At 39.7% G+C, this 14,754-nt stretch overlaps 1 protein-coding gene across 7 annotated transcripts in view; it reads right to left on the reverse strand.

The window, feature by feature from the left end:
* CHID1 (chitinase domain containing 1) overlaps positions 1-14,754 on the reverse strand; it is a 288,759-nt gene that overhangs the window by 145,117 nt on the left and 128,888 nt on the right. The window contains exon 11 of one of the 7 annotated variants that reach the window (XM_050952925.1): positions 8,924-9,071. The exons of the other annotated variants lie outside the window; for them this stretch is intronic. Within the exon in view, the coding sequence (XP_050808882.1) occupies positions 8,957-9,071 (115 nt within the window). The 3' untranslated portion in view covers positions 8,924-8,956. Of the gene's footprint in view, positions 1-8,923; positions 9,072-14,754 lie in introns of those variants that run through there. 7 annotated transcript variants of the gene reach the window in all.

Here is a 14,754-nt window from a genome sequence, read left to right on the forward strand (position 1 = left end):
TCCATGACTCCTTGAAAAATTGAAGGCAATTCCCAAATGAGGGGAAGGAAGAGTACGGAGCCAGAAGACTGACCACAGAGTGACTCTCTGCCACCCCTCAAAATGATTGTTTTCATGCTTTGAGCAGGGAGTTGGACTAGATGATCTCCTTAGGTCCCTTCCAACTCTGATAGTCTATGGTTCTATGTAGATGCAAAAAGGGATGAAGTCATAGCGGGTGCTTCCCTAATTAGAGAACCCCCCTCTTTATTTTTTTTAAAGGATGGTCTCTTTCGTGGAGGCTCACTGGTGGAAAAAGGTACTATGTGATGGCCTCTGCCAAGCATAAGAGTGTGGTCTCCCCTGTTTTCCTTAGGAGTTGAGGTATAAACTCCAGAAGAGTGAAACATGGCCTAGTAGTCCTTAAACTGGTTAAAGGGCTTGTGGGTTTTTGCACCAAAAAGATTCAGGCCCTGGAAGGTTGATTGCACCTCTCTTGGGATGCCAGAATCTTGGAGCCAGCATGCCAGCCTCATAACAATGGATACTGCCATGGACCAGGATGCAGTATCAGCAGCATCCTGAGCTGCCTACATGGATGTTTTGGGAACTAACCACCCTTCTGAAATCAGAAATTTAAACTCCTCTCTATTCTCCTGTGAGTGTGTCAAAGTCTGAAAATTTTCTGTAATTTTAAAAGGTCATATCACGCCAATAATGCCTTATAATTTTCAGTCAAAAACCACTGGCTGGCAGACAAACAACTCTTACATCCCAATAAACAGAGTCACTTTGGCTCCTTATCTCTCTGTCATTCTTGGCTGCTGACGACAGTTCCTTTCACTGGTCACTATAGCCACTAGTGAGCCCAATACTGGCTGAGTGTATAGCTACCACACCCCAGTGGATACATCTGGTACCTCTTACCTACTTTTATAGAGGTAGAAATTACTGTCACTGATGTTTGCCATGGATGCTAAGCACTATTTAAAAGCTTAATTGATGGGAAGTACCAGGTGCCCAGGCACAAAGACACGGAGAATGTCCAACAGCTTACATGAGGTTTCTTGTACCTTCTCCACCAGTATCTCAAGGGAATTGGCTATATGTCTGAGCAGATCTTGAAATCTTGCAATCTTTTCTAGTTATCTGGGTGAGATGGTGTAGATGGGACATTCAGGGACAAAAATGTTATTGCAAATGTTATTGTCTGATCCTCATCCTAAAGTGCATCTCCTTAGATAGTTCCTCGGGGGTACAGATTCATGAGCTGAAAGATGAGACACCCCAGGTCCTTGGAAAGGTACAGGAGAGGAGGTTCTTATGCTAGGAGGGGGAGCAGGAGTGTGATATCTCAAGGGGTAAAGACCACGGGGGTTACAACAGGTCCACACTGGAACACTGTAAGGAAAAGGGCCTGGGAGCTAAGGAGAAGGGTACCAAAGCATATTCCCACTTCTATATCCCCTAACAGATCTAGACATCTATGAAGCCCTTGACTCTCTCCCCGAATCAGAAGGCTCAAACAAGGGCGCCCTTGTAGAATATGCAGGTCATCTCTCCTCCCTGTGCTGAGAATGTGAAGGTGAAAAAGAGCATCCCACGTCTAAGGGAGGGGGACAGGCAGGCAGAGCCAAAGTGCTAAGTTGTGTTGTAAGTCTGGATATAACTGGCATTAGAGAAGCACCCAGTGCCTCAGAGGTAGAGGGGAATGCTACCATGGTGGGGATATTTAACCCTGTGGATAGCAGTGGAGATTTTGGCTCATTCTATACCTGAAGATCCCTCAATACTGCATACTTCTTCAGTACCAAGCGAGATGAAGCCATAAATCCCAGTGTGGGAGTAGAAAGCATTAAGGGTTTATGGTGTCATATGTCTAGTACTAACACATTCAGTGGAGATGTGAGCAGTGCCAGCCAGGCCAGTACTGACAGAGCTGATATAAAAAGAGCCAGCACAGAAGTGCTCAGTGCCAAGGTACAACCTCATGCTATGGCCTGGTACTAGAGGCAAATAGCTATGAACCTCGAGACAGTGTCAGAATCCCAGTCCTATGCAGCCTAGAGCTCCCACAGCACCCAGCTCAGGCTGTGGACTCTCCTTCAGTTAGGAACAGTGAGATGATTTGAGTTTCTTAACTGGAAATTCCCAGTGGGGATCTGCCTCTGCTCTTCCCAGAGGAAAATGCTCCCTCTTCTCTGACCATCTGGCTTTTTTCAGTCTTACCTGAGTCCAAAGCAGGAATGGTCTTTGAAGATAGTGCTTGGGAGCCAGTGGAGATGGAACTCACCGGGGCACTTCTCCACTGAGGTGGCACTTGTCCAGGGGAACTGCCTTGCACTGATCAAAGACTGGCCGTATGGAGTGTCTAACAAAAATGCCCATCAAAGTCCTTTTGGAAACTACTTCTACACTGAGCATTTGTCAGGGATATGAATGTCCCTAAAACAAAAAAGGCACCTGGTGCATCCATTAATAGGTATCACAGCCTCACAGGAGAGACAAAACATAAAAGCCTGGTGACTTAGGACGGGCCATTCCTAAGTACTGGTATGGGGAAGAAGTTCCCAATCAGAGAAGAAAATAGAATAAGGAAGGTAAAACTTCAAAAACGATCACAAAAAGTTTCCAATAGGCAGACTATCCTTTCTACATGTAACTAACACTAATGCATACAGTAATATATAAAGGGAGCGTGAAAATAAGTTGTGCCAAGTCATGGACACCACAGGCGTTGGGCAATGAGAAGGAACTGAAAGGCGGTCGAGCCTGAGCCACACTTTATGCAATCAAGGGCTCATGTATAACTTAGGGCTCATGTATAACTTCAATTGACACTGCTGGCCAAGACTCCATTCTTGAGCACACAGGCCACATGTACACAAAGAGTGGAACATATATGGACATGCATCCAAAGAGGATCTGAAATATTTATAACTGAACTAGCTGAAGCACCAATGTTTCAGTACAGCCACACACCAGTTATGCTAGATCACATTAAGGATGTCTGCACAGTTTTGCCCAGCACCCATATCAGTGCTCTGTGTTCCAGTTCGACTGCAATCTTCTTTGAGTTTCCTGGGACAGATCCTGGAAACAATGCATTTGGGAAATTTTCAAGATGCATGAGATACCTCTAGAAGCGCAGAGAAATTGAAGGAATAAGGTCAAGTTGCCATATCCCCCTGGGAAGTCCCATAATTCCCCTGGGACTGATGGCAACTCTAAGCTGATGTTGCAATATGGGGTTCAAGAAGAATATACAATTTGGTAAGTGGGAGCTGCTGGTTCTCAGCATCTATAAAAAGTGATCCACTTCTATTTAATTTAGCAAAACAGATTTTAAATATTCAGAACCATGGAGACTTTTCCTCTATACTGTAACACTTAAAAGTAGGTCATACTTTGATCTCTAGAAACAGGATCATTTTATTTTAAAAACCACTTCAGTACTATTCAATTAAATAGATCCTGTATAGAGTGAATTTAGCTGTAGACATGTATTAATGGATTATGGTTTAGCAGCAGCTTTACTGGATCAAGTACAGCAAAACTGGATCAAGTATCAATTAGTATATGCCAGGACAAAACACTGTGCTCTTAGTACAAGACTTACACAGCACTCAGTCTAACAATACTATTATACCTCTGCTTGCAACTATGTAAAATCCCCATTATAATGACCTTCAAGATGAATATTACAAAGCAGAATTAACATTCTTGACTGTCAAGGATGATCTTAGGAAAAGGAAACATTCTAAACCTTCACACCTTAAACTTGCATTAAATGGGGCATGCAACTTGGAACCTACTTAAATTACAGGTAGTTAAAGATACTACATCTGTTCCTGACTTTCCCTGCCAATATCTGATTTTACAGACAATTTTTTCTCCCTTACAAAAAGTGCATTCCCCCCTTCCCATTGCTCTGTGAAAGACCACCACGGTCTTTCAATTCCCCTGAATATATGGGGCGTGGGATGGGGGAATGAAACGATACACAAAGTGCTGTCAAATCCACAAAATAAATATGGTGAAAGAGAAAAGTGTAACGAATACTAAGTCACCCTATTTTCAAAATCAAAACCAGGAACCTATGTGTCAACATTCTTCAGGATCTCACTCTCTCTCTTACACACACACACACACACACACACACACACACACACACACACACACACACACACACACACACACACACACACACACACACAGCCAAGTGCTCTACATTCTGGCTCTTTTATTTGATGGGCTCTACCAGTGTCAGAAAAATCACTCTGGAAGTCACAGAGTAGGTCAGAGAAAGGCAGTGCTCAGTGTCCTCCCTCAGTGTCCCTCCATTTCTCTTCTCTCTATGGTCCCAACCACTATAGACAGAATGGAGTTGGAGGAACAGATGGAGTGCCAGGTCTCCATCTCGTCCTTCTCCACACCTCTACTAGACGACTGGAGCAAGACTAATTACCCTGGATGATCTCATGAGACCCATCTTGCAATACTGCTGCCTGATGAGTTATAACAAGCCTTGACCTTGGCCAATGGTTGCTGTGAACCACACACTTGCTATGTAATGAGTTCAACACACTTATCAGTGCCAACTCTTGCAATTTTATAGCAAATCTCATGATTTGGAATTTGTTTTTTTAAAGTTAACTCCTGAAGTTTGCTCCTTATCTAAAATTGCCATCATCTCCCATTTCTGTCAACAAGACTGAAGCTACAAACTGCCAAGATTCTCCTGTAGAAAAACAGCAGAGTCTGCCCCATCTAAAGATGGTGTCCCCTTAGTCACACAGTGAATCAAGCAGGGAAAGGAGAATGTGGAGGTACAGGGAATGACAGCAGGGAGGGAAAATGGATTAGGAAGTGTGACAGAAAACTCAGGATTCAAGGGAACTTGAGGAAACATTTTGATTGGGATTAACTAATTAAATGACTGACATGATTCATTTTAGTTCTTCCGGGGCATATGTAAATCTGGGACTGTGCCAGTAAAGCTAGGACATACCGTCTCTGATTTCAGATAAAAGCTTAGATGTCATGTTACTTATAACAAAAGGTAAAGAATTCGGAACAAGTGTGATTTTTTTTTGATCACACATAAATGACAATGCTCTAAAACTTCGTGTTACCTACATTCACGCTAGATCTGAAGACATCCATAACCCAGCTTAGTATAATTATACAGCCTCTCTTTTATCTTTAGCTAAAGGATGCCAATGGTCTCATAATGGACACAAACTAAAACTCAGAATCCAAAAAGTTAGCTATAAGGCGGCGCATATTGTACTAACAAGAACAAAATCTAGACCTTTAGATAAACTAAAACATAAAGCTCTTAAGTGCACTCCTGGAGGAAAGGATTATACAGAGTCTTCTTTGTCAATTTAAGAGCCATAGGTCAAATGACTTGCTCAAGTTCACAAAGAAAAAAAATCAATAGTAGACAGGAAAGCTACCTAAGAGTCTTAAATCCCTGTTTCCCTCTCTAACCACTAGTCACCTTTTGTACCTTTCAAAAATAAGAACTACCACAAAAACTATTACATTCTGTATAAACTTGATTTTATAGCAACTTCTTCAAAAGAATGATGGATCAAATCAGACAGGATCTTGTCTGTGGAATTTTAAACGAGCTATCCTCACTCCCGCTCTGCAGGTGGTATGTGTTCTTTGATCTTACATTCCAGTTTGCTTTGTAGTAGGTGGGATTTTTTGCCCTCACTGATACTGCAGTTAATTACTTGGCATATTGACTGGAAATATAGATTTAGCAAGAAGTTCTCAGCAGTCTGGATAACAAGGAAGAAAAAAATCTTTAAATGTTCATGTTCATCTCAGTGTCCAGGTTGGTTGTAGTCAGTGGTGAAAGACAGGCGCTTTAATCCAACAACTCTGGAAAAACGTGTTCTGTGTAATGAGGGATGGTTGTCTGAAGCCACAGGCTTTAAAACCTTAATACCGAAAGTTAAAATCATGAATCCACATTTAGAGACCTAAACAGAAGTAGGACTATTGAGGTTGTTTAGTATTTCTGAAAGCCAGGTCACGTAGGTGTCTAAATATATGGATTTAGGAACATAACTTTAGGCACCCAGGTTTGAAAACTGAGATCTCAAATGATAATAGACAAGTGCACCTATCCCATAAGCAGATGTCTCCTTCAGGATCATCTGAATATTTGAACCTGTGACTGAAGTGTTCATACAAAAGGGGCTTGTAACATGGGCTTGTGGGACTCATTTTTAACATACACTAAAGCATGGGGCGATGGCAATTCCAACAAGACTACTGCTTGCTGATTTCTTTTTAATACTGTACATAAGCGAAGAAAGATGGCTACAAAAAAGTAACATCTGCAAAATTACTAAAATGACAGAAAACTGGAGGCAAGAGATCCATCACAGTGAAACTTTTGTAGAATGGCAATAGCCGCCAAGGCACAGCCATCTGAGGTCAGTACTACAGCCTACTGTCCTTTTTGTTCTATTGCCGTTTGTTTTTAATCAACTGCTTTAAATTATAATCACATGAAATGATACAGTTCAGTGACTGTGCGCTCCCACCTTACACAGGGACCTAACAAATTACAAACAAATATTCCTTGCTCAATACATAGACACGAGTAATTTAACAAAGTGTGATTCAATTAAAAATTAAGCATTTTGTCATCCATTGGTTAGTATAAAATACAATACTGCAGGCCACAGTTTTAACATTTTCTATTTCTTCCTTTAAGAACCACTATACATTTAGAAGCTGCAGATTTATTTTTCTAAGTACATCTGACAGGAATAAATATTTCTGCACATCTGAAGTTAAACATCCCTAGTTCAATTTTTCTATCAAAGGCTACCAGAGAATACAATAAGGCTGTGAAAAATAAAATTAGATTTCAGTTGACAGAATAGCTATGTACAACTGAATGACATTTTAAAATAGATTAATTCTAAAGGATGCTATTAAAGGGTTGTAATACATTTTCTGAACTATGAATGATGAAAATTAAGTTATCCTATTAGGAATTTAATGTGAAGATAAGAGTAATTGGATTAAGCTCTACTATGTTTGCATCACTTTTTTTATTATTATTAATTGTGTATCCATGTTTTAAATCAACTCATTTATAGTGACAGATCTGGCACTCTCTCATTACTAATGGAAAGTGTCTAAAAATGAAAGCACCAGTGGTAAAATACCAAAATATCTGTTTGTGATCATGGAGACTGGAGCAATCATGCATGCAGAAGCAGACTGAAGGATTCAAAGACATTCAAAGGAGCAGATAAGCAAATGCTAATATCCAAGACAGACTGAACACTGATCTCACTTTAAACAGCCAAGCGGGGAACTGGGATGACTATGGAGATTGTGACCTGGGTTAGTCAAGATAACTAGAGTGATCTGCGAACAGCTGTGGAAGAGAGAATATTTAAAAGGTAGAAAAATAGAGTAACATACTAAATACTCCCAGTCAGCAGTACTTCCAAACCTTAAAACTTCTAAAGATATGGGCAGAGTGAGGGATGCATTGCTTCCGTGCATCCTCTAAATTCAGTGTAAAGAAAATATCAGAACTGAAGACGTCTTTAAAATACCTAACAGACCCGCAATATCTGGCCAAGGCAAATCTTTAAGGTGAACACAAAGCTCCACAAAAGTTCAGGTGACAGAAATCAACATATAGACCATAGCCCTGCACTGTTTGTGTATGTATATTACTGAGAAAGAGAGGGCAGTAAGCACATTATCTGAGGCCTGCTTTGCAATTCTGTCATAGTAATTTAGGTGGACTCAATCTGGAGAAAACCATTGTGGTGGGTGGCAAATTAAAATGGGCAGCTAGATCAGATTAGGTTACACAGAATAGCGCACCAGCAAACAGAGATGCGTATAGTGATAGTATATCTAAGCCAAATATTTTCATGCCTGCCCCAGGATAATAAAAACCTTTTCAGATCTCCAAAAGTTAGCAAAGACATTTTTCTTTTCCTTCTAGCAACTACGGGGCATTTCTTTTAAAAAAAAAATGAACATGGTATTTAAGTGCAGAACAACCTACTAGAGAGTTCTGAAGAAGTTCCTTGACTTGCACTCTCAGCCTTTCTCACCCTTTAAATCCAAGTCCTCATGTGTATGTGTGTGTATTTTAAGTTTATCTGCCTCCTGGCCACATCATAATATTACTGACTTGTACCTTCCACCTCTCTATTTCAGGTTGGATCCTGGAGCAAGATGCTACTTGTTGGGGAAGAATTTACTGCGCATTATGAAATGTGATCCTGCTTCTCTGTTGTACAAGCTGATATTATTTGAGAATTCCACCAAAGACTAGTTACAGATAGTTACTTGGAAAGATACAGGAGCTTCATTCAAAATACTTTAGCTCCCCATTAGGCAACATCCCTGATCATGTTGTCATAAACAGATAGCTAAGGGTTAATGTCTCTTTCACCTGGAAAGGAGTAACCTGAAACACCTGACCAGAGGACCAATCAGGAAACAAGACTTCTTCAAATCTGGGTGGAGGGAAGTTTGTGTGTGAGTCCTTTGTCTTGTGTCTGTCCCTCTCGGCTATGGGAAGGAATTTTCTGTATCCTGCTTTCTAATCTTCTGTTTCCCAGTTGTAAGTACAAAGATAGGTTTGGTTTTTTTGTATTTACATGTGTGTAGTTGCTGGAATGTGTTAAATTGTATTCTTTGTGGATAAGGCTGTTTAATCATATTTCTTTTAAGCAATTGACCTTGTATTTGTCACCTTAATACAGAGAGACCATTTTTATGTATTTTTCTTTTTTTACATAAAGCTTTCTTTTTAAGACCTGTTGGAGTTTCTCTTTAGTGGGGAACTCCAGGGAATTGAGTCTGTGCTCACCAGGGAATTGGTGGGAGGAAGAAGTCAGGGGGAAAATTTCTTTGTGTTAGATTTACTAGCCTGACTTTGCATTCCCTCTGGGTGAGGGGGGAAGAGAGATTAGCTCTTGGTGCTTCTGTTTTCCAGGACTGGAAACAGGGAGGGTGGCGTCCCTCTGTTTAGATTCACGGAGCTTGCTTCTGTGTATCTCTCCAGGAACCCAGGGAGGGAACACCTGGAAGGGAGAAGGGAAGGGAAATGGTTTATTCCCCTTTGTTGTGAGACTCAAGGAATTTGGGTCTTGGGGTCCCCAGGGAAGGTTTTTGGGGGGACCAGAGTGCCCCAAAACACTCTAATTTTTTGGGTGGTGGTAGCTTTACCAGGTCCAAGCTGGTAACTAAGCTTGGAGGTTTTCATGCTAACCCCCAAATTTTGGACGCTAAGGTCCAAATCTGGGAATAGGTTATGATACATGTACTCTTAGGTTCACAATTAGTGGACACTATGACAGTCTGTCCCCTGTGTTCATCCTTTTTACAAAACTATGGTAAATCTTGCACAAAGTATGCCTTCTGAGGTATCATTTGAAAACTCATAATTTGCTGATCACTACTGTCCTGGTAAAATGTGTGTGACATTAGTGTATGTAGAGTTACAATATTCTTCTATATGACATTGCTGAGACATGAACCAAGATTAGAAAAGCAGGCACAGATCAGTTCCTCAGAGACAAAAGACAAACTAATGCCTCAGCCAGGTGTCAACACAATCAAATGGACTATCATCTGATTAAGTGGCCATTCTTTGGCAGGAAGAAGAGTGTGAGCAAGAAATTTACATCTTGGCAATGAAACAGCTTGAGGGTTCCCATGTAAACAGATAGACTATTTCCTAAAACCCAGTGGGAGATGATTCTCAAAGAGGAGAAAATGATATAAAAATGAAGAACAGTGGACACAAATCACCTCTCTCCTCTCATCTCTACTCATGGCATCAACAACATTTGAAAGACAAACGAGGCATCATTGAACTGGAGCAGTGGTCCTGGCTGAAGAAATCCAGCCAGACTGCTGTAAGCATGTGGTGAGAGAAAACTTTTGCTCTGAATTCACTAAGTTTGATAGGTTAGGTATTAGTTTGCATTTTACCTTTTATTTCTTTGTAACCAATTCTGACTTTTCTGCCTCATTGTGTACAATTACTTAATATCTATCTTTCTGTAGTTAATAAACTTGTTTTATCTAAGCTAGTGTATTTGGATTGAAGTATTTGGGAACCTCCATTTGGGATAACAGGGTTTGTGCATATCATTTTCTATTAATGAAATAATGGATTTTCTATGAGCTTGTATTGTCCAGAAGGAAAGAGCAGGACTGTAGAAGACACACAATTCTGGGGACAGGTCTGGGACTGGAAATTTGCTGGTGTCACTCTGCAATATAATTCAGGAGTGGCTGGCTAGAAGGACTCATATAACTCAGCTGGGAGTAATTTACATGCTAGAGGCTGTCTGTAAGCAAGGCCAGGAGTGGTTGCTCTCACAGCAAAGCCATGTAAAACGCACTTCAGATTGGAGAATTGAGAGGACAACTACCCTGGGGACTGTCACAGATATAACAACTGGAGATTTGCCATAATAGCTCAGATAATTTTAATTAAAGCCATTTTGTGCTGAACAAAAAAGGCTTTAGTCAAATTTTGCATTATTTAAGTAAGATTGCGATAACCAAATGCAACTGTGCAATTACTATGTTACAACCATGCAACAAAGCTAGTGCTCAATATTCTACTTATGGATTTCCACTGAGAAGATTTTAATGCTGAAGACTGGAGGAAAACCTATTAACGTGTAAAGAGGTTTCAGGTCTGGGTTGAAATAGGTCAGTGAGGTTCTGTGAATAAGCCTGAGATGTAAGTGCCTATAGTGTAATTGTTTAGGTTTTGTCTTGAACAGAAACAGTGGTTGCACTTGGGGTCATACTTTGCTAGCATGTTAGCTAAGCGTAAACGAAACTCATTTATTTTTCCTTCAAGACAAACCCTTAGAGATAGAAAATTGCAGTCTCCAGTGTGGATCCAGACTGATCTTTCATGATTACATTCACTTAGAAAAATTAAAATAGTGGCTAAAAATTTCAAACAGGAGCCTTACTTTAGATTCCTAATTCCATATTTAGGCATCTGAGGATGGGCTTTTCAAAAGCAACAAGTTACTTAACAGCATTTAGGCAATTATGAAAATTCCACCTTTAGGAACATCCTAAAGTTAGTCTCCCATTTTCAGAAAAATTAGCCAGTGCCCTTTCACCCATTTGTGAAACCTTTCAAGCCAAACACCCTAGTCTAAGGGGCTTGTTTTGCCACTACAGAAACAAAATAGCTTTCTCCATTTAGAGTCCCGTGTTAGTAATGTGAACCTTTCCTTTTTCCAATTTAAAATATTTACTTTATTAGTTTAATGGCCCAACCATTCCCCCAGTTTCTGTTCAAATCTAAGTTAATTGTATCTAATTTGCATATTAATTCAAGTTCAGCTTTGAAGTTTGAAGTTTCAGGTTTGAACAGAAACTGGGAATGGGCCATTACACCTTCTATGAGTCATCTCGATTATCGCTTCAGAAGTTTTTTTTCTCCTGCTGATGATAGCTCATCTCAATTGATTGGCCTCTTACAGTTGGTATGGCTACTTCCACCTTTTCATGTCCTCTGTATGTATAAATATCTTCTTGCTGTATGTTCCAGTCTATGCAGCCGATGAAGTGGGCTGTAGCCCATGAAAGCTTATGCTCAAATAAATTTGTTAGTCTCTAAGGTGCCACAAGTACTCCTGTTCTTATTTCTTATGTGTGTCCAAAAAAAAAAAAAACCATACAGGACATTTTCTCTTTATCTGGTTGACATTGGGTTAAGATAACCAAAAAAAATAAAAATTTTAAAAAAATCACATTTTTAAGTGAAAGGCAGATAGATTTAAAATGTATTCATTTTCTCATTAAAGAGAGAACTGACAGAGCACTGATCTATTGAGTAATACAGACAGAATTTGTGCAGCCTTCCCCAAACAGTTGCCAATATATCTCAATCCAGATATTTAAAACTAAATACAAGTTGGCATCCTGTTTGTTGTAAAGTGTCAAAAGCATACAATCTACTGAAGACAGAACATCTTACCTCTGCCTGTGTAATCGACATACTTGCATCTCACAAATTAGTGATATAAATACAGAAAAAAATAGGGTGAACTCCTAGCTCTTGATTTGTTTTCTGGTACTTTGTGTACTTGAGGATTTATTGGAGCCAGGCCAGAATCATCCAGAAATTGGGTGTCATGGGCAGTAGGAATGTTCATTAGCTGTTTGAAGCTACTTTGGTGATTTCCATTGTGGGCAAGCAGCCTGCTAGGACATACTCAGAATCATTCTCTGAGACCAGAACTGAAGGGCAGGGGAAGGAGTTTATAAATATGAGGAGTGGGAGCCATACTGGAAAATTCAGCAGTGAAGCAGCTTCAGGATCAGAAGTGTTTTTTGTGTTCAAGGGACTTTGCCTGTTTTGTTGGATTTAGATTGCAGACTCCCTCAGCCCAAAGGAGATGGAGAAGAGGACTAGAATTGCTGCAGGCTGTGCAAACTAAATACTGTAATTGCAGATACTCAAGGTGAGTTTTATGAAGCCTGCAGGGCTATACCCTCTACAGGGTTTGGACACCATTCCACAGAGAGAGAGAAGGGTAGAAACTCCCTCCCAGAAAGGTACCCTTGGGAACTGTGTGTATTTACGAATGAATAATTATATTTCTCATTTGGACTTATTATAGTAACAAGTACTAAAACTTGGGAGGGGAAGACCTGAAAGTGTTATCTCCAAGAGATTTAACTGACAATATTCACAATTGTTTCAAGAGTTCAGCACAGTCCCACTATCTTTTCTACTCCTGTTGCACTCAAACATTGTAAACAAATCCTAGTTTTTTAAATGATGAGATTCCCAGGCTGATTTTTACACAAGCAAAAGCCAGACAAAAAGTAACACATGGAGAAAGTTCCCCACTCCTTTTGCTCTTATGTTTTCACTCTGGCATTGGTTCATCTGCAGTTCCTGACCAGAAAAGCATTCTTGCTCTTGACATGCCCAATTTCCGCCCCCAAAAACGGTGTGGTGGTTGAAATGTAGACAAAGATCCAAGGGATATAACCAAGATAACTAATCATAAAATAAAAAATCTGGTGTTGCACATAAATTAACCCATGTCTTCTGCGGAGAAATCTAGCACATTAATCCATGCTAATCTATTTAAAATTTCAGTATTGCAGCCTGACAGTACTGCAGAGCAAGCACACAAAACATGCAGTGAAAAGGTCACAAATTGAAAATCAGATATCCTGTTGAAGCAATGGCATTATAAATGAGCTAGAGGACATTATAATCCCATCAGAATTCAATAAAAGGTACTGATTCATTCAAGCTTGAAAAAGGGATGATGTTTGGAATTCTGATGAAGATGTAAATGCAGAGTGAAAGTGTATATGCAAATATCAACATTTAGTACATGGCACTTGAACAGAAATTCTAGCATTTTATTTTCAATAAACAAAGAAGCAAAAAAATAAGACTGGTATATTCCATTTATTTATGTATCACTTAACATGTTTCATGGGTGAGAGGTAAAAATTCACCCTGAACTTACAACTCCAGCCAATGAATGGCAAAGTAATAATGAACTGTAAAAGAAAACATTCTGTTTTTGATTTGAAGTCCATTCACAATTTCCAGTTTAGACATCCATCACCAACTCCACAGACTTAGAAGCAAGGGAAGCTTGCAGAGTTACATTCCTATAAAAACTGTTCTGTGAAGAGCTGCTTTATCACAACTTTTGAATAGAGATTGATAATTAGAGCTCTACATAAGGTTACTAAATGACTAAATCAAAAACAAAACAAAAAATATGTTCAGGCTATGGCATGAAATTCAGAGAACAGATTTCAAGTTCACGGTCTATTTCTGCTCTACCTATCCTCTCTTGCAGACAGATTCTCACTTCCACTCCACCAACGTTAGCCTCGATAGCTCATTTGGAATTTTTCCAACATGCATTGTGTAAGGAGCAGAATAGGGAAAGTATATGTAAGGAGCTCCCTATAAAAACAGAAAGCCACATAATTCTCCTTTAAATATCTCCTTCAAGTCCATCTATGCTGTCATGCCTACAAAGCACTTCACAAGGACTAGACAATGTGTGTGCTGTGACTACTGCCACCTTGCACTCCCTTCTCCCCACATCTGTTATATTCACCTGTTGTCTAGTTTTAGATTGTAAACTTTGAGCAGGGACTGCCTTATGCTTACACAGTGCCTAGGACACTGGATCCCTAACCTCTAGTTACTACCACAATAATAGATGTATGGAGGTCACTATAAATTAATTAAAATTGCTTTGAATCTTTTACATTTTGGCTTTTCTAACTTCTCAAATGATCTTTTGGGAATGATTTTATAGAATGATTCCCTAACCCCAACAAATAAATGAAGGTTAAAACCAGCAATACTTGTCTCTCTAAAAATGATACACTAAATCTCTCTTACACTGGTAAAAATCCATATTATGACAAACTAAATTTTCAGTCTCTGGGATCCGCTGTTCCAGAGAATTGTTCTAGTTCAAAAGAAACTCCTCATACACTCTCACACTTAAGCTGTGCCTTTTACAACTACTGAATGGAAGCAGGTCACCTAAATTTCTTAATTCATAACTCTGGAGAGCTATTTAATTGGCAACTTCTAGTAAGGAATATGGATAAGTCAATGTCAGAGGTCTGCTTCTGCATAACATCTATGTTAAGTATGTAGTTGCCTATCACCCTGGTATCCAAGTGTCAGAAGATAAATTGCAGACACATGCGATAAGCACCTTTGAC

Source organism: Gopherus flavomarginatus, chromosome 5 (genome assembly GCF_025201925.1).
Source record: "Gopherus flavomarginatus isolate rGopFla2 chromosome 5, rGopFla2.mat.asm, whole genome shotgun sequence".
NCBI lineage: Eukaryota > Metazoa > Chordata > Testudines > Testudinidae > Gopherus > Gopherus flavomarginatus.